This window comes from Octopus bimaculoides, chromosome 22 (genome assembly GCF_046866305.1).
Source record: "Octopus bimaculoides isolate indiv1 chromosome 22, ASM4686630v1, whole genome shotgun sequence".
In the NCBI taxonomy this organism is placed as follows: domain Eukaryota; kingdom Metazoa; phylum Mollusca; class Cephalopoda; order Octopoda; family Octopodidae; genus Octopus; species Octopus bimaculoides.
In genome coordinates this window covers 36,280,024-36,300,441 of record NC_142949.1, presented here as the reverse complement: position 1 = coordinate 36,300,441, position 20,418 = coordinate 36,280,024, and the positions used below count along the sequence as shown (strand labels likewise).

The 20,418-nt window shown below is 38.8% G+C and overlaps 1 protein-coding gene across 5 annotated transcripts in view; it reads left to right on the top strand.

The window, feature by feature from the left end:
* LOC106883714 (uncharacterized) overlaps positions 1-20,418 on the top strand; it is a 63,429-nt gene that overhangs the window by 31,616 nt on the left and 11,395 nt on the right. For 3 of the 5 annotated variants that reach the window (XM_089339623.1, XM_089339621.1, XM_089339619.1), the window contains exons 2-12: positions 2,922-2,953; positions 10,225-10,342; positions 11,120-11,186; positions 13,253-13,324; positions 14,160-14,238; positions 15,697-15,789; positions 16,426-16,497; positions 16,881-17,034; positions 17,681-17,763; positions 19,318-19,557; positions 20,065-20,212. In XM_089339623.1, coding sequence (XP_089195749.1) covers positions 2,922-2,953; positions 10,225-10,342; positions 11,120-11,186; positions 13,253-13,324; positions 14,160-14,238; positions 15,697-15,789; positions 16,426-16,497; positions 16,881-17,034; positions 17,681-17,763; positions 19,318-19,557; positions 20,065-20,212 — 1,158 coding nt within the window. The remainder of the gene's footprint in view (positions 1-2,921; positions 2,954-10,224; positions 10,343-11,119; positions 11,187-13,252; positions 13,325-14,159; positions 14,239-15,696; positions 15,790-16,425; positions 16,498-16,880; positions 17,035-17,680; positions 17,764-19,317; positions 19,558-20,064; positions 20,213-20,418) is intronic. The other 2 variants (XM_089339622.1, XM_089339620.1) reach the window with 1 other exon arrangement.

Genomic DNA, 20,418 nt, shown 5'->3' with positions numbered 1-20,418 from the left:
TTTCAATCCTCCAATTGAGAGGCACACCTCCCCACATGTTGCACATGTTCTGTTGTGGACAATAGCCATACCACAATTTACCATGGGTCGATTCCTGTGAGTTCTCTGATGGCTGACCAGGCCTGCACGACCACACACACACACACACACACACAAAGCAATACTCCACTGGTTCATTCTTTCTAAGCCTTCTAATCATCTCGTCTTTCATTGTCTCTCTCTCTCTCTCTCAAACCTTGGACAACCACTCTCCACTCGGTCTTCTGTGGTTTCTGGTTCAGTCCTATTGCATGGTACTTTGGATGAGTGTTGTCTAAGGCCTGGGGCCAACTAATGCCTTGTGGAGGAATCTGATAAATAGAAACTGCAAGAAGCTCACCATGTGTGTGATATGAATGCATGACTATACAAGGTGGTATTAAAAAGTTCCTGGACTAGTTCTATAGCATGCCAACAGATGGCAGCACATGGTTGCATGCACAGTGTGTATACTTGTGTGTGTGTGTCAGCTTTGGTCACACTGTCCATCCCATGCTAGCATGGACAACAGACGTTAAATGGTGATGATGACTGAGTAATCTGAATGCTAAAGGATTAACACAGGAAGTTTGTACCAGAGAAGCAGAGATGGTATTGGGCAGGTTGAACCGATGGGTTAAGATAAGATTTGACTCAAGTGAGATTTGGTTACTATTTCTAGCATGTCAAGCGATCACATTGAGACCTCTCTCATAGCTTGTCTATTATTAAATACGCCAGCATAGTGTTATGTTCTCGACAAATACATTGTGTGAGCTCTTATTTCAATTTCCTGATTGACACACAATATTGGGGAAAGATAGTGCGTTTTCCTGCTAGATTTATAGAACTTGTCTAATATATCTGATGGTGCCATCCATTATTGCTTGTTGTATTAAGAATGTTATTAGCCATTTATTTCTGCTGGTGACGACGAAGACGACATGTTGTGTGTGGTAACGACCTACCTATATCTGATTGACTTTCTTGGAAATTTAATGAAAAATAACATTGGATGTCGATTCTTTTTCACACATCTCCCTCTCTTCACACACACACATACACAGATAGATAGATAGATAGATAGATATAGGCATACACTTGCATATATAGAAATATATTTGTTTAAATAATACACACACACACACACACACATATATATATACTTACACACATACACATACACAAAGTACATTTATATATAACACACGCATATATAAAATACATTTGTATATATGATACATACACTCATAAATAAACTGTCAGTATATATGTATATGCATACACACACACATACAGACGAGAGGGTGGAGGATTGAAAGAGACCATCATGTAAATGCGTACATGTCACAATACAAAATGTATGTAGATCTGTATTTGTGTGTGTGTGTGTGTCGGTCTTTTTATGTGTACTTATAGACACACCACTCACAGACTCACGCATACCCTACACAACACACACACACACACAGTGTTTGTGGCAAATACATAACAGGAAGATTTAATATCTTTGAGATAAATAGATATTGAGCAATTTTTATTTTATAATTTCATACACAAACACAGACCTAGAGATTGTGTGCATACATATCTGTGTGTGTCTGTTTGTGTGTGTGTTCTGCAGGAATATTGTTTTTTGAAAAACTCAATACCAAAATCTATTATTAACAGGACACATAGTTATGTCTTTGATATATTTATTAAAATTTTAACGGAAATATAATTTACATATTGAGGTGTATGCTATTGTATTTGTGTGATGTTTTATTGTGTATGCAATTGTAGTCTGTGTGTATGCATGCTATTATGTATTGTCTGGTTATATATATATGTGTGTGTGTATGTGTACATACATGTGTATGTGTGCATATACATGTATGTATATGTGTATGTATATATGTTTGTGTGCATGTATGTGTGTATATGCATGTATATACTTGTGTGTGTGTATGTATATACTTGTGTGTGTGTATGTATATACTTGTATGTATGTATGTGTGTATATACTTGTATGTATGTATGTGTGTATATACTTGTGTGTGTATGTATGTATGTATATGCTTCTGTGTGTGTGTGTATACTTGTGTGTGTATGTATATACTTGTGTGTGTGTATGTATATGCTTTTACGTGCCACGTTCAAATTGGTGTATTTTATGTGCCACCTGCACAGGAGCCAGTCCAGCAGCACTGGCAACGACCTCGCTCGAATGATTTTCTAACGTGCCACTGGCACAAGTTCCAGGAAGGCGACGCTGCTAACGATCTCACTCAAATGGTGTTATATACGTGCCACTAGCATGGAAGCCAGACAGCTGCTCTGGCAATGATCACGCTCGGATGGTGCTGTTAGTGCTCCACTGGCATAGGTGCCGGTCATCGAATATGGTTCAATTACGAGTGAATAAATAAGCATTACATTCACTGGCATAGCTAGAATGTGTGCTGCTTGGGGGCGGCCCTTCTGTTTGCCACCCCTGGGTCCCACAAAAAAAAAAACACATTGCCTACAGTAGACCTAAAAGTGCTGCCCAGTGCAAACTGACCCACCTCCCAGCTACACTAGTGGGATCAGTGCTGAAGGATTAAATGCTAATGAGTAAATGAACTGACCACACAGAGAGAGTGAAACTTAGAGGTGTAAATACTTGTGTACCTTGAAGAACTCTTGACAGGTGCTGGAGACAAACTGTAGGATACTGAAACCATGATTGCTTGAGGGATGGGGTGGTATTGATGATGATTGTGATTTAAGGGTTGGTATATTCTATGTTTGGTGTGTCTACTAGCTTTCCTTATATGTCTAATACGTAATGCCATTTAAGTGTTTTTCTTCTAGTTGTCATGTATCTTTCTTGTATTTCTTAAAGCTAATCCATCTTTCTTTCTGTCTTTCTTTTATAGACAAGCAGAAGCTTTGAAGGCAACTGTGGCTGGTATGTAACAAATTCTTTAATTATCATCGTTATGAAGGTGACGAGCTGACAGAATCGTTAGCATGCTGGACAAAATGCTTAGAGGCATTTCATCCATATTTACATTCTGTGTTCAAATTCTGCCATGGTCAACTTTGCCTTTCATCCTTCCGGGGATTTACTGTTGGGTGACTTTTGGCCAACCCTGTATAATATATTCTTTTTTTTTTTTTTTTTGTTAAAGACTATCATGTAATTTGAGGAAGATTTCACTGTTGTTTCTAGCAGATCAATCAACTTTATGAAGGCTCATTACTATAGTTTTTGCAGTTGATTATAAAAGAATCATTTGTGGCTTTGTTCTAGCAGAAAAAATATTTTCCGATTATTATCTTTGGCAAGATGTCTGTGGAACCATCAATGTTTCCTCTCTCAAAGACATCTAAGATAAAGGTGGCCAGTAAAAGAACACCAGAGAGAAAGAGAGAGAGAGAGAGAAAGTGATCTAATTTTTTTAAATTCCATATTTTTTCCTTTTTTTTTTTTTTCATTTTTTTTTTTTTTCATTTTTTTTTTTTTATCATTAATTGCGATAACTGTATTTGATTTGTATGGAAATTCTATAATTGGCCGAGATTCTTGTAGTGGTTTTTTTTTTAGTTGTTCAGTTGATATTGTTTTCTCTCTATCATCTCTTAGATTAAACTCAATATGTTTCTTTGAGTATCTTTTGCAAATTGAACAAGTGTTGTTAGCTGTATGGGGGGTAGTTGTGGGGTGGAAATGGAAGAAAAAGGAAGAACAAAAAAAAAAGGCAGGGAAAATAAGAAAGGAAAATAAAATCTATGGCTATTATATTTCTTTGTTGCTGTTGCTGCTTGTGTTAAATGGAACAATTATTAGAGCACGTGTATGTGTTTGTGTACATGTGTGTATTTGTGTGTGTGTTTTCTTAGTAATTCAAAGTAATCCCATTGGATACGACATGGCTTTTATTACCAGAATTTACAATAATTCATTAAATGGATTCTAATAATATTGAATTAGGGACCACACAGACACATGTCTACACACATTCCTCTGCTCCACTTATCAGAAACCTTAATTCGAGTAATGTCTAAGAACTCTTGAAGTAGTTTCTACAGATGAAGCTTTTGAAATTTTGATCTGTTGATAATAGGCATAAGTATGGCTGTGTGGTAAGAAGTTTGCTTCCAAACCATATGGTTTTGGGCTCAATCCTGCTGTGTGTCATCTACTATAGCCCTAGGCTGACCAAAGCTTGTGAGTAGATTTGATTGACAGAAACTGGGTCAGACATGCTTTTGCAGGTGTCAGATATTGGTGGGTTCTCTGTGGAAACGCATTTGTTACCCTCATCGCGGTAACGCGGGATCATTCAATGCAAAATCAATTCTTCTACTTGTTTCAGTCACTGGACTGCGGCCGTGCTGGAGCACTGTTTATAAGGGTTTGAAGTCGACTGAATTGACCTTGGTACTTCTTTCTTTCTTTTTTTGTTAGACCTAGACCTGATATTTATTGTACGGACTTCTTACGCCGAACTGCTAGGTTACTCGGACGCAAACAAACCAACACCGGTTGTCAAGCGGTGGTGGTGGTGTTGGGGATAAGCATAAACACAAAGACACACAAACACATAGTACGATGGGCTTCTTTCAGTTTCCATCTACCAAATTCTCTAACAAAGTTTCGGTTGGTTGGCATAAGGATATGGTAGAAGGTAAGGTGCCACGCAGAGTTAATGAACCTGGAACCATGTCGTTGGGAAGCGAACTTCTTACCTCACAGCCACCGTAATATATCAGATTTGTTTTATTTCAATAAATCATTTATGATTTTTTTTTTAATACTAAAAAAAAACAAAAACTTTTTATCTATTCTCTTCTCTATTCTCGCGTGTTGTTCAGATTTTCTATACCGGAAATGGAAAATAAATAAATAAATAAAATTGGAACTTTATGAAACTGGACGATGTTATGGCCAGCTGTTTAAACCTCTGGTTAGGTCAGTTCTCATTAAAGACTTTCCTGCCGTGACTATGCTGTCAAAGTCTAAAAGTACCGTGCACCTAGATACCCATTTCCCAAGGTGATTTGCTTTCTTTTTCTGTTTCTGAAAACAGCAAGGATGATATGAAAGACATTTGGCTGCTATTTCCAGCAAATCGAACAGCCACAGGTCACCGATGCACACACGCACTTGGACGTGATATCCAGACGAGTGTTTGTCTACAGTCATGTTACGGTTGTTTCCCTTCTCTTCTGCCTCTTTACTTCTTCCTTCTCACCTTTGTCTTTTCCCCCTCTTCTCCTTCCTCCTCTCGCACTTGTTCATTCCCTTCTTTCTACTCTTCCTAGAGTAGAAAGTGGTAGTGTGAGTTGAGCGAGATTTGGCTGCTATTTCTAGCTGCCGTTTGTAGTGGTCACGATAGTCGCGTTAACCTTAACTCCCCCTTTCAACTCTTACACGCTTTCTCCTACTCATCCTTCTCCCAACCACCTCCCCTCTTCACTCTTTCTTTTCCTATCCCTCCCTGTCCTCTTCCGCTCTCTTTCTGTAAATCTTCCCTCCTACTACTCCCGCCTGTCTCCTCTCTTTTTCCCAGTCATACCCTCATACCTTTCCCCATTTTTATAACTCGTATTCTTTCTCTCTCTCTCTCTTTTCCCTCTCATCTGTTTTCTTTTTCTTTTCCCTCACATACTCTCTATCCCGTCACTTCTTCCTCTCTCTCTCTCTCTCTCTCTCTCTCTCTCTCTCTCTCTCTCTCTCTCTCTCTCTCTCTCTCTCTCTCTCTCTCTCTCTCTCTCTCTCTCTCTCTCTATATATATATATATCGTCTTCCCCCCTCTCTCTATGTATGTGTATATGCTTGTCATCTTTCATACATTTTTTTGCCTCCCATTTATTTGTATTCCCTCTAAATCCCTCCCCCCCCAATAGTTACTCTTAACATCACATTGAACTGTCCCCCTCTCATCGTCTTCTCTCACCACCACTCACTGTTTTCGTTCTGTTGCTTCTTGTGGAGACTCCACAAAGCAGCTGTAGTAGTAGTAGTAGTATTAATAGTTTCTATTATTGTTATTTATAGTAATGACTGGAATAGTGATAGTAGCTATAGTATAGGCGCTGGTGTTGGTGGTATCCAGTGGTGATAATCGTAACTTCGACGGCGGTGGTGGTAATATTCGTATGGCTTGTGGGTAGGAGTGAGGGAGGAATGAAATTTTTAACATATCCCGTATAAGCCTTCCATACCAACAGCAACAATAATTTTTCAATCGGCGATTACCCCCCACGCTACCACTGCCTTACTACTACTACTGCTGCTGCTGCTGCTACTTTTCATGCATGAGTTATCACCACTGATAAATAACATCAGTGGTGATACGGGTGGTAGGAGTAATAGTAGTAATAATGGTGTTTTTTTTTTCTATCTTTCTCTACTGCACTTAATTAGTACTGATGTTACTGGTACTAATTACAACACAAATTAATAATACCACCACCACCACACCAACACTAACCCAAGTGTCGTAGAAACATTTGCCACGAATACCAACCAACAGTAACCACAGTACCACATCCAATGTTTTAGTTACATTAGCACTAGTATACCACCTGCCACCATCAGAAACACCACTGCCGCCACCACCACCACCACCATCTTCACCTCTGCTTAGGGTTCCAATCTCGTCTCCACACCATTCATGCATGTCTGCGCATGTTTCCTCTTCGCTTGTCATGTTGGACACTTCGTGATATCTTACGGTTGCGCGCGTGCGGACGGGCGCGGAGCCTCACTGTGTCACTACCCCCTCACCCCCCACCGCCCTCGGGTTTTGTTCAGCGAATGAAATCTTTCAATGCCAGATGTGCGTGTCCTGTTTTGTTTTTTGTTTTTTTGCTTCGCCCCTCCCCCCGTAGTTTCTCTCCCACTTGAGTCTGTGCCACTGCCAGAGCCACGAGAGCTTGACTAAGGTTGTGCAGTAAATGCAACAGCTGCAACAACATGAACAAATGTCATGGTCACCACGATCATCATCATCATCATCATGATCTGAGCTCTTTGGCACCCACATTCCTCTTGTATAAACCCACCCCATTTATTTTTCTACCTGACAACTTGTGTATGTCTTTCTGCCTACTTGTCCGGCTCTCTCTCTTTCTCTCTCTCTCTTTCTCTCTCTCTCTCTCTCTCTCTCTCTCTCTCTCTCTCTCTCTCTCTCACCTCCTTCCCCCGTTTGTTCTGTTTATGTTCTGTCTGTTTCTGTCTATCTTTCCTGTCTGTTCATCTCTCTATCCAGCTCTCAGCCTGTCTGTACCCATTTACGCCTCTATGCAACAACTAGCAACGCAAATTTAAATTCAGAATGATAGAATTATGCAACTTTGGTGCTCCCTTTCTTGACTAAAAAGATCTTGCTTCCAACACAGGCTAGAACTCATATAAGACACGAAACCTCATTTTCTTTGTCTTTTGGCAATATTCATATTGCCAAAAGTGCACCAAGCATCTTAGCTACTTTTTCAGGGTCAGTATTTAACAATGAGCCAATAATGATAATCTAAAAGGCTTAAGATCCTTTGTTCTCTTATCTGTCGCTGTATTCAGAAATATGTCATTCACCATTTGTTTTGTGTTTTTATAATCTTCATATTCCTGCTGTTTCTTCATTTGTCTTTCATTATTACCATCCACCTGATCACTCTCAACCTCTCTTCTGCTTTGGCCTTTCTCTCATACCCTAACCCCTCATTGCGTAACATAACCCCCCCCCCACTGGCTAGGTGGGCAGGCCAACATACCCCTTGAACAGAACACTGTTCCACCACAGGGTAACCCATTTACAGCTGAGTGGACTGGAGTAGCATAAAATGAAGTTTTGCTCAAGAATGCAAAATGCTACTCAGTCTGGGAATTGAAACCATGACACCAAAGGTAATGAGTGCAACAGCCTGACCACTAGGCCACACACCCTGACAATTGCCATAATGTCACTCACTAACATACCCCATTCTCTGCTCTACGAACATCCTGTCATCTCTGCCTTTTTCTATTGTTACTTTGATGGCCTCTGTTCCTCAGAATTGGCTCAACTCGTGCCACCTCTATTCATCCATCGCTCTCCCCCTTACTCATTCATCTCTTGTCACTCAAGTGACATCATCAATAAGCCTTGTAACCCACAAGCCTTACACCAACCACTATTCACAATCCTCCCTTCCCAGAGTGTCAATCCTCTGGAATTCCCTCCTCACTCAGGAGTTTTCTATAGGTGTCAGTTTACAGCAGTTAAAGCAGAATGTTAATGGTATCAGTCTCATTGATTTGCAAGGGCCTACTGAGAACCACTGTTCTAGTGCTTATAATACAGGTTTTGGTTGCTTAATGCCTGAGTGTAGGCTCTGGTTGTTGGGTGCCCATAGTGTGAGCTTTAGTTGTCGAGTGCCTGTAGCACAAATTGTAATGGTCTTGTGTGTATAGTATAGTGTTTGGAACCTGAGGGAAAGACATGGTTGTTCAATAACTATAATTGCATTTTTATTGGCATTTACCTTCGAGGCTAAACTGACATTTGAACTTGGGATCTGAGTAACCAAATCTAGCTGATATCTGTTAATGACTAAATCAGAACAGATTTCAATTAGTTTGAATGTTCTACTGGTACAGACAGGAAGATCTTTAGATCTGGTGAACATTATTGAGGCCTGATTTGATGATAAAACCTACAGCGCAGGTTTTATCTTTGCTGTGCCTATAGCGCAGGCCTTAGCTGGGCTGCACCTATAGTGCAGGTTTTAGCTGGGCTGCACCTATAGTGCAGGTTTTAGCTGGGTTGTGCTTATAGTGTGGGCTTCAGCCTGGCTGCACCAACAGCACAGGCTTTAGCACTGACGTACTTATAGCATATAATGCAAGCTTTAGCCATGCTGTACCTATTGCGCAGGAGTTAGCTGTCCCATTCTTTGACTATACTACCACCCTCATTAAGTCGAGCTATGCGATATGTTGATATTTAATTACATGAAATTGTTGTAAACAGCTGGAGGTCAAAGTTGATTTAACCTAAATTATTTAAAGCTCCTCATCTCTGGACTTCATGTCTAGTACTAGAGATGGTGAAATTTGAGGTCATGTTGTCATTTTCTGTGAAAGGCACCACTGTTGTACATGAACTTTCTACAACTAACAAGTCAGTCATACATACTAAATTCTCTTTCGTTCTTCCACTAGTAAACCTGTCAGTGATCAGTCCTGGTTCTTTGATACAAAACCCTTTTACTTCACTCTTTTGCATTTAAACTGGCCATATCTGGCCCAAATATTATACCAGTTTTATGTTTAAAGTAACCAAATCCAACATTTCACACCTACCCTACAAGGTCATTCTAAAAATAGACAATCACACCATTGAAATTTTGAAGCTACAAAATAATGTGTGATTAATTCAAAACAATGTGGATGAATATGCATTTGACTAAGAAATCCGAATGCTAAAGGTTAAACTGACCATAACTGGCCCAAATATTCTACCTGTTTTAATCAGTATGTTAAAGGGTCAATCATTTTCTCACTATATTTCCATCAAAATACTTTGTATGTTTCTATCAATTTTAATATGATCAACAATCCAGAAAAATTCAGTAAAGTTCTTGTTTTCCTCCACTTATTAGGACAGGAGTTGCAGTTGAGCTTAATATAAAAGTTCTCACCTAAAATTGTATTGGAAGGTATTGAGCTGGTCTCTATCAGGCTGGTGTCAAAAGGGTTAGTGTTCATATTTGAATTAAAGACACATAATCTTGACCTCTCATCTCCCCCTCCTCCCTCTCCCAGGAGGGGAAACCATGTAAACATTTGCTGGATCTTCTAATTCTTTCAAACTCGACCCTCGTGGCATTTGAACTCTGAACGTAAAGATGGACAAAATGCTGCAAGGCATTTTCCCCAGCATCCTTTTGGGGGTTGATAAATTCTTTTTTTCTCAATGTGTGTGCATGTAGTATTCATTTACGCATTGTCTGCCCTCCAAACCTATTATGTGCACTAATCCTGTACCTCTTAGGTTAACTCTTTATTTATTTTACTCTTTCTCTCTCTCCTTCTCTCTGTATGATGAACAGCAAGAGTGAAGAAACCAACCATCCAAGGAACATTTACATTTGAATATTATTATTAAATCGAAAAGTTATTAAATATATTTTAAAGTAAATCTGTAAATATTGATTTGACTAAACCCTAAATTGCTCCTCTGTTGTAGATCCTAGCAAGAATGTGTCTGAAGTTTGGGTATCACGTCAAAAGCTGGAGGATCTTTACAAGAAGCTGCTGATAATGGATTTAGAATATGCTTTGGACAAGAAAGTGGAACAAGACCTGTAAGTCATGTCTCTGCACACTTCTTTTACCCCTTGTCTTTTTATTGTCTGCATTCTGCTGCTCTTTCATTCTACTTAAACATCTCCTTTCTGGGGGCTTTTCTATGCATTTAGTATTGGAGGTGTGTGTGTTTTATATATATATATATATATATATATATCATCGTCGTTTAACGTCCGCTTTCCATGCTAGCATGGGTTGGATGATTTGACTGAGGACTGGTGAAACCAGATGGCAACACCAGGCTCCAATCTGATTTGGCAGAGTTTCTACAGCTGGATGCCCTTCCTAACACCAACCACTCCGAGAGTGTAGTGGGTGCTTTTATGTGCCACCGGCATGAAGGCCAGTTAGGCGGTACTGGTAATGGCCACGCTCAAAATGGTGTATTTTACGTGCCACCCGCACAAGAGCCACTTCGGCGGCACTGGCAACGATCTCGCTGGAATGTCGTTACACATACCATCTGGCACAAGTGCCAGGAAGGCGATGCTGGGCACATGTGCCATAATATATATATAACAACTGATAGATAATGTGTCAATTCACTGCAACTGCTTCCAATGAATTTTTAATTGATTAATGAAGACATTACATTATTAGAAAAAAAAAACCATTTTCATCAGAGGAATATATGAACCACAACATTTGGCTATTGATATACTCTGTTGGGTACAGTTCACCTCTCTCTTCTCTGTCACTGTCAGTTTTTTTTTTTGCTTTGTTTTTTTCCACCCCAATATGTTAATTGTTGCTGTTGTTTTTTTTCTCTCCAGGTGGAACCATGCTTTCAAAAATCAAATTAACACCCTTCAAACTCAAGCTAAGGACAATCAGGTGAGGGTATGGACGCATCTTTTATATATATTTAAAAAAATTTTTTTAAAGAAATACTTTTACCTATGGCCCTCCTTTTTGTTTTTTTTTAATTTATTAAAGAGATACAAAAAAGGATATACTTAGGTGTACTTGGAAGAGTGAGGGTGGGGGACAATTTTGTCTTGTTTGTGGCGGTGGTGGTGGTGGTGGTGGGTAGAATCAGAGGAGGTAGGGCCCTGTAAAAGGTGTTAACTGTAAGGTGTGTAGGTAGTTGAAACAGGGGAGAGAGGACCATGTAACGGTTGAATGGTGAGGAGAAGGTTCTGTAAAGGGTGGTGGCTTTCAGAACGAGTGGGGTGGTAGACAAAATTCCTTCTGGTGTTCATGTCTTGCACTCACCCTCTAAGTAAAGATCCCCTTCAGAACTGACTTTGGTATCTCATTCTTCTTGAATCTATAGAATAAATTTACCAACCGTATCGTAGGTCCAGTTTAATCAACTATTTATCCCCATTAGCTCTAATTTTAGTTAAAAAATATATTTATCAACAACAGAGGCAGTATTAATACTGAGAAGTAATATTTATCTCCACTCAAACATGAATGTTCTGTTAGAATAAACTATATTGAAGTAGATAGCATGAGAGAAACTCCCACATTGACTTCTTGGTCATATGGACCCAGGTGCTGGTGTCACAATTAGTCAGTTATCTTGTTTAAAATATATATATTAGTGACAGGGGCAGTATTAATACCAAAAGCTAATATTTATCTCCACTGTCAAATGCAGTGTTTAGAATTCATCATGCATTATCTGATAGCTTTTCAGATTTCAGTGATGAGATTTATATTTAGAATGACATTGTAGGGTATGTGTGAGAGGCTGGATCTGGTTGGTTTCAATGCTAAAAGGTTATTTGATGGCAGTTTGGCTGCCAGTTTTAATACAGTGAGCAACCACAAAGAGCAACGATAGGAACCCCCCTCCCCCTTGCCTGCAGAAGAAATTTTGCTAGCATCAACATTTTCACCCTTCCACTAACAAAATCTCTAAGTGTTTGAGTTACATGATAAGGCTTTAGGGTAACAAGTTTACTTTCCAGCCATTTGGTTTGGGTTCAGTCCAACTGCATAGCACCTTGGGCAAACATCTATTACAGCCCTGGTCTGACTAAAGCCCTGTGAGCAGATTTGGTGGATGGAAACTGAAAGAAGCCCATTGAATATATGTGTGTGTATATGTATATAAGTGTATGCATATGTGCATACGTGTATGCATAAGTGTGTGTGTATGTATATATATATATATATATATATATATATATATATATATATATATATATATATATACTTTTTTTAATTAAAGCTGTAAAAACATGTTTTTGTAGGTTTAATAAAAAAGCTTATTACTCTACCTTTGGTAATTGAATACTGTTTTTCACCACCTTGTTTTGCATTTATGTGCTTACTCGTGTGTGTGTGTGTGTGTGTGTGTGTGTGTGTGTGTCACTGTCTTCTTGTCTTCACATCACATGATGGTTAGAAGCAAGTTCATGCAAATGGTGTTCTCCTTCAATTTGTAAACTTCTGTGAAAGCATGTTTAGTCAAGGGGAAATATTACCTTATTTGGAAACGGGGTGAGGGTCAGTAATTGAAACGGCATCCAGCCCTGGAAATTCTACCTCCACAAATTCCATCTGACTCCTGCAGGCTTTGGAAAACCGATAACATTGACCCCACAATGATCAAGTTTTGGTACAAAGCCAACAATTTCAGGGGGAGGGGTTAAGCTGATTAGAAAACGACACATCTGTCATAAAGAAAGAAAGAGAGAAAAATCTAAATAAAACACTTCATCAACATTGAAATTCAAATATTCATGATGATGATGATGATGGTGGTAATGGTGGTACTGGTTGTGATAGTAATGATGATGATGAGGGTGGTGGTGGTGGTGGTGATGGTGAGAGAGTGGGTGATGTTGATTTGTTTTTAATTTCCTTCTGTGACTCGAGTTTGTGCTGAAGTTATAAAATCAGTGATAATTTTGAGTATTGGCCATTTTTTTTTCTTCTCTTTTTGTTCCCAGAATCCAAAAAGACTCGAAGTGCAAGCCAGCCTCAATCTGTTCCTTGAAACAGCAAGTGGGTTCTACCTTCAGGTTCGTACAATATTAATTGTCTGTTTTGACAGTAACGCACACCTTGTGAAGCACCATAACACTCTCATGATATATTCAATGGCTCTCCACGAGTCACTGTGACACTTCACAATGTTTTGTAGCACTCCATAACAGAGCACAACCACCCATGACACCCCACAACACTCCATAACATGTCACATTGTTCTGTAGCAAATCACCAATTCTCCATAACGCCTTACAACTTCCATAACACTTCACAACACATCACAACACTCTGCAACACCCTGTGACACTCCACAATACCCTGCGACACGCCGCAGCACCCCACGACACACCACAACACTACATGGCACTCCCCAACAGCCCATAACATGTCTCAGTGCTCCATGGAGCTGTACTGTATGATTCACTGTACAGCATTTTGTAATACTCCATATGATAACCCACATGTCACAACACTCTGTGATGAATTGGCAAAGTTTCTAGAGCATTAGGACAAAACTATCTGAAATAATTAAATACAGCTCATTAAAGAGATCAACAAAATAAGGACCAGACTGCAAAAAAATAAAATACTGGGGTTAATTTGTCTGACTAAATTGTTGACGGTGGTGCCCCAGCTTGGCCTCAGTCCACTGACTTGAAACAAGTAAAAGATAAAAAGCCAAGACGCTATTTAAACAATATTAGTCATCGTCTAAATATTTTCTTATCCCCTCCCTGTGTAATTATTTACAATTAATTTATTAACTATTTCATGTTGATGGCATATCTATAATGACACACCGACCAAAGCACGACTGCTTGCCTGCACACTCGTTCACTTATCCTTCCATCTCTCCTTCTTTTCCAGTTATTACAGCTACTATGTACGACCTTCAAGTTGGACCTGCCTTTCAGGCGGAAATCTTCAGCTTATGGAATTATAAAAGGTAAGAATAAATCTTTGCAACACCAACTGTGTGAAGCCATGTGTGCCAAGGATCAGCACCAATAGCTGTTGGGGGCTTTGTCGGGGGTGGGGGTGGGGGGGTGGGGGGTGGGGGGGTTAATGAGAAATTTCTACAATGTTTGGTGAACAAAAATCTTATTAGATACTAAATCTTATCTACTTTTTTGTTTTTTCTCATTCTACTTGTCTCTCTTTCTCTCTGCCCCCTCTCATTCTTTCTCTCTTTGTCCCCACCCATTCTTTCTCTCTCTCTCTCCCCTCTCATTCTCTCCCTCTCTGCCCCCTTTCATTCTTTCTCTCTCTCTCTCACCTCTCATTCTTTCTCTCTCTTCCCCCTCTCTGCCCCCTCTCATTCTTTCTCTCTCTCTCTCTCTCTGCCCCCTCTCATTCTTTCTCTCTCTCTCTCTCTCCCCTCTCATTCTTTCTCTCTCTCTCTCTCCCCTCTCATTCTTTTTCTCTCTCTCTCTCTCTGTCCCCTCTCATTCTTTCTCTCTCTCTCTCTCCCCTCTCATTCTTTCTCTCTCTCTCTCTCTCTCCCTCTCTGCCCCCTCTCATTTTTTCTCTCTCTCTCTCTCCCCTCTCATTCTTTTTTCTCTCTCTCTCTTTCTCTCTCTCTCTCTCTCTCTCTCTCCCCTCTCATTCTTTTTCTCTCTCTCTCTCTCTCTCTCTCCCCTCTCATTATTTCTCTCTCAGCTGGTTGCCCCTCTTACTGCCAACCACCTCAGTGTGACCCCAGTGCTCTACTCCTGCAGTTTGCAAGTCTCAAAGCCGGAGGGTGGGGGGTGAGCAGAGTCTTTATGTCAGCAGATGAGGGTGAAGGTATGAGAGGGGTGGGTGGGAGAGCAGGTTCTTGAAGGGGAGCTAAATGGCCCCACCTTGAGGTGTGAGGCTAGTAAGAGTGGGGACAATGAAACTGTGGGCGGGGTGGGGGGGCTTGCAAAAGTGCATGGGGTTGGTGTGGAGGGGAGAGGAGAGGGCAACATCTGTAAGAATTGGGTGGGGTTAAAGGGTGGATATGGGGGCTGAGGATTGTTGAGGGTGTCTGAAATTGGAGATAGAGGGGTACAATAAGCAAGCAGTAATAGGATAAATGGTGGTGGTGAGGGGGTACAAGATGGAGATTATGTGTTTGAGTGGGGAACAGTTGAGGAAGAGAGAGAGAGTCGGGTGAAGTGCATGAAGGTAGAATTCAATGGTCCTGTGTGGGGATGGAGGAAATCAATGTCATGTATGGATGCAGAGAACAATATCAATGGATGAGAAAACGTAGAATAGTGCAGTGGGAGAGATGTAGGGAGGTAGGAATGATACATGTGGACACACTTCAGTATATGGAATGTTTTAGCTTTCATATTGTATTTGGTATAATCTTATAATTTATGAAAATAATCTTAATCCAATTAATTATTATTTTATTTCTTTCTTTCCTATCTTGAAGAGAAAAATCCTTTAAAAGCGAAAATCACTCCTCCCAAAAAGAACTCCTGTTTCTACATCTGTCAGCATTGCCTTGTTCATTTGGGAGATATCGGTAAGTACAGTCACAGCATTACGCACAATACCTGTAGAATGGCTCCATGGTGCTGTTGCTTGAAATTGTCTTTTAGAAATAATGTATTAGTATCAATGTAATTGATTAGACCTTTCCAAAAATTGCAAGCCTTGTGCTTCCATTAGAAAGTTCAAATGCTGCCTTTCATCCTTCCGGGGTCGATGAAATAAGTACCAGTTATGCACTGGAGTTGATGTAACCGATTAGCCTTCTCCCTCAAAATTTCATCCGTGTGCCTATAATAGAAAGGATTCAAGCTGGCAGAATCATTAGCATGCTGGACGGAATGCTTAGCATTATTTCTTCTGTCTTCATGCTCTGAATTCAAATTCTGGCAGGGTTGACTTTGCCTTTCATCCTTTCGGGGTTGATGAAATAAGCACCAGTTATGAACTGGGGTCAATGTAATTGACTTATCCCCTCCCCCAAAATTACTGCCCTTGTAGCAAAAATTTAAAACCATTATTATTATTACTGTGTTCATCATTTTGAGATTGTTGATGGCAGACCTTGTTTCTAATCCAGTTTTGTTGACCAGTTTTAGAATTGTTTTGTTTATATCAATTGTGTGTTCAGTTTTATTGAATCCTAACTGAAATGTTGTTGTTGTTGAAGCTCGTTACCGCCAAGAAGTGGATCAAGCACAAACGTATTACTGGCATGCTGCTAATTTGGTACCATCAAATGGTAAGTTAAAGAAATGTTGACCGTATATCTAACAACAGTACACTGTCGATGTATTTTTAACTCTCTCTCTCTCTCTCTCTCTCTCTCTCTCTATACACACATGTATCTGTCTGTGTAGGTTTATTTAGGGTGGTGTGTTCTTGAGCAGAACACTTCACCTTATATTGCTCTGTGCTCACTTCAACACTTGATGTGTGGGACACTGGTGCACCTGTTCAGGAAACATCAATTTGATGGAGAGAGTGACCCTCATCTGTTGTTTGTTTGTTTTTTTTGTTTTTTTTTGGATAGGAGAATCGACCATGTTGTGTTTGAGTGTATGTAGAGAAACATTTATGCATGAATACATAAAACAATTTTGTTTCTGTTGATTCAATTTTCAGGTCAACCCTACAACCAGCTGGCCATACTTGAGGCAGCCCGTGGTAACAAGCTGACCACAGTGTTTTATTACATCCGCAGTTTAGCAGTGAGGCACCCCTTCCCTGTGGCTGCTACCAACCTTGAGAAGTTCTACAGCAAACTTGCCAAAGACTCGTATGTTTCACTTCTAAGCAACTTTTGCCCTCTTTTATCTTCTGCTCTCTCTCTCTTTATATATATATATATATATATATATATATATATATATATATATATACCAGCAATTATAATAGACTGACATTTACACGATGAGCTTGCAGAATTGTTGGCCATCAGACAAAATGCTTAGCAGCATTTCTTCTAGCTGAGGGGTTCCCAACCCCCTGGGGGTGGTCGCGAAGCATTGGCAGGGAGGTCTCATAGCCTTGCTAGAGGTGGCTTGGGATAATATTAATTTTCATAAAATGTAAATCATTATAGTATTTGACAAAATGTTTTGCATTGTTTGTTCTTACTATCTACTTTCTGAGTTCAAATCCTACCAATGTTAACTATGCCTTTCATTCCTCTGGGCTTCATAAAATAAATTACAACTCTTCTACAAGGGTCAGTTTATATCCATCCTGTATACCTATCAACTTTTATCTGACACTCCTTGAGTATAACCCTTCAACATCGTTGTTAGCCCTCTAATATTTTATGCCCTCCATATTTTTGTATACCTTCCACTATCATTGTTATCCATTTTTCTTTTACTTTGCCCTGACATTCCCTTTTTGTACCCACCTCCATTGTTGTTACCCCATCTCATCTGTTGCAGGACTGACTTCAAAGGCAAGCTGTCGATGAGTGAGCTTATTGCGGCCTTTCTACAGTTCCACGCCCTCATACACCTCAAAGCTGGTAGGAGGCAAATTTGTTTTTATATTTCTTTTAATAATTAATTAATCTATGAGCAAAGAGCAGTGGGTAGAGAATTATGTAAGATTAGTAGGGTTAAGTAAGATAATTAATTCATTGCTTAATTAATGTCTGGAACATAATTGAACAAAAGGCATGTATTAGTATGTTAGAGTGGTGTTTGGAACATAACAAAAGACAAATATATATTGTTGCATCAAGATAGTGTTTGGCCCATAGCTTATCAAAAGACATCGTTATATTAAGATGGTGTTTGCAACATAATGAGACCCTTATATATTAATATATTAAAACAGTGTTTGAAACAGGACAAATATATATTAGTACAAGATGACAGTATTTGGACTACAGAAGAATATATGTATAATAATTCAAATAATAAGACAAAGAAATACTTCAACACATCTTTGATGATAAATTACAATTGTTTCTGTACCAACTCTGCTTTCAATGCCATTTACATACAAGTTTCAAATGAAAATTTATGTAATATTTGTGGTTAAGGCTTAGAATAGAACTTCATCAGAATCAGACTAGCATCAAAGATGTGCTCTTACAATGTGCATCTGCCAGGCTTTGCTTTTTTTTTGCTTATATCGAAAGGAAACGAAAAGTAAATGATATATGTAATCTTTAACTTTATCAGAACCATAGATTTTTGCTCTACACTGATGTGCATGTGTGTATTATTAAGTACATAACAAGTCTGGTCTATATAGTGTGTGTGTAATGTGCAGATCTACACATTCTAATCTTTGTGTAGAAATGGTGTATCAGGCACAAAATGTTTGTTAGGGTTAAAGTACTAGATAACGGACAAAATCAGAATTTCACATTCATGATCAAGGTAGATAACTCTGCTTGATCTCAAATGCAAACCACCATTAGAAGTCTTAACGTTGTGCATGTAATCTAGACGTATGTATACAATGTGCACATAGATATGTGATTACTATAAATATGTGTGCATGTATATTATATATATGTGAAGGTAATATACAGTTACATGTGTATATGTATGTGTGTGTAATATATATATATATATATATATATATATATATATAGGAAAATGAAAAATAATAATAAGGCAGAATGCTAAACTGGAAGCATATTTTAATAAAGATTTCTAACTGGCTTTCATTGCATGGCAAATTATCAAGAAGAGGGAGAATGAAAATGTTTTTTACAAAGAAGTAAAAAATGAAAAAAATAATATATGAAATATATATATATATATATATATATATATATATATACACACACACATACACACACACACATACACACACACACACATATGTATGTACACGTGTTTGTAATCTGTTCCAACTGTCCTTTATGGTTTGTGTTGTAAGTGTTGCTATCATACAAGCAGTGTTAAGCATTTCCAAGTAGGTGACAACAAGGGTATCCAACTGTAGAAAACCTGCCTCAATAAATGTCCTCTGGCCCCTATAAGCATGGAAAAGCAGGCATTAGGGAAGATATGATGATTCAATATGTTTACCACATTCTATTGTTCTCTTCCCCATTTAGACTATGAACGTGCTGCTTGTCTCTCTGAGAAGTTACTCACCAGCCTCCCAGCTCACGTGACCTCACAAAGTTTCTCCACTCCCATGCTCATTCAAATTATTGCCATCAACCTGTTTACTATGCACCACGCCAAACGACAAATGAACGATGGTTTCTTCGACTCCAACAGCCAACCTGACAAGCAGGAAGAGGAAAGTAAAGTGGAGGAGAAGGGATTTGATATGGCGTTCAATTTTACAGGTGAGTGATTGCATACTTCACCAGGATGTAAGTAGTTTGGCTATAGAATGTTCCATAAGATAACCAGTGGGTCAAAAGTCATGCACCAAAACTCATTTAATATATATTGCACATGTCAATACTAATAACATAGTACAAGCAAAATGACAAATGTTTCGGTGCATGACTTTTTGCCCACCCTTTGTGTGTGTGTGTGTGTGTGTATATATATATATATATATATATATATATATATATAAATATATAAATAAATAAAAATGTGTGCTTATATGCATGCACTCACACACCCATGCATACATATTATTTACTCATTAGAGCAAAGTCCCCTCTTCTTATGGAATATTCTGTAAAATGTATAGCAGATATATATATTTGTCTGTGTGTATACACACATAGACTCAAATATTTTATAGCACATACATATAAGTAAAGAGAAAAAGAGAGTGTGGAACCATTTAAAAAATATTTATATTGTTCTGTGTTTTTTTTTTTTCCCCCCTCTCTCAGTTTTACTTCTGGACATATTGCTACATTATACTCCCAAGCAAGAACAGAAACTTCGAGATTTTTTCACTTTACCTGCTATCAAGATACTTTTGGACTGGTTGTGGTCAGATCCAGTTTATTTCAGTAATAATTTCCTGAAATCTTCGAGGTGAGTTAAAGTCAAAATCTGGTTCCTCTCATCAAATTATTATTCAAGTTTCACTGAGTTTGACATTGCCTTTCATCCTTTCAAGGCCCAATAAATACCATCGAAATACTGGGGTCAAAGTAATTGACCTCCCTTAAAATTGCTGGCCTTGTGCCAAAATTAGAAAGAATCATTATTGTCCAAAATCTGTTGTTAAAAGAAAATTT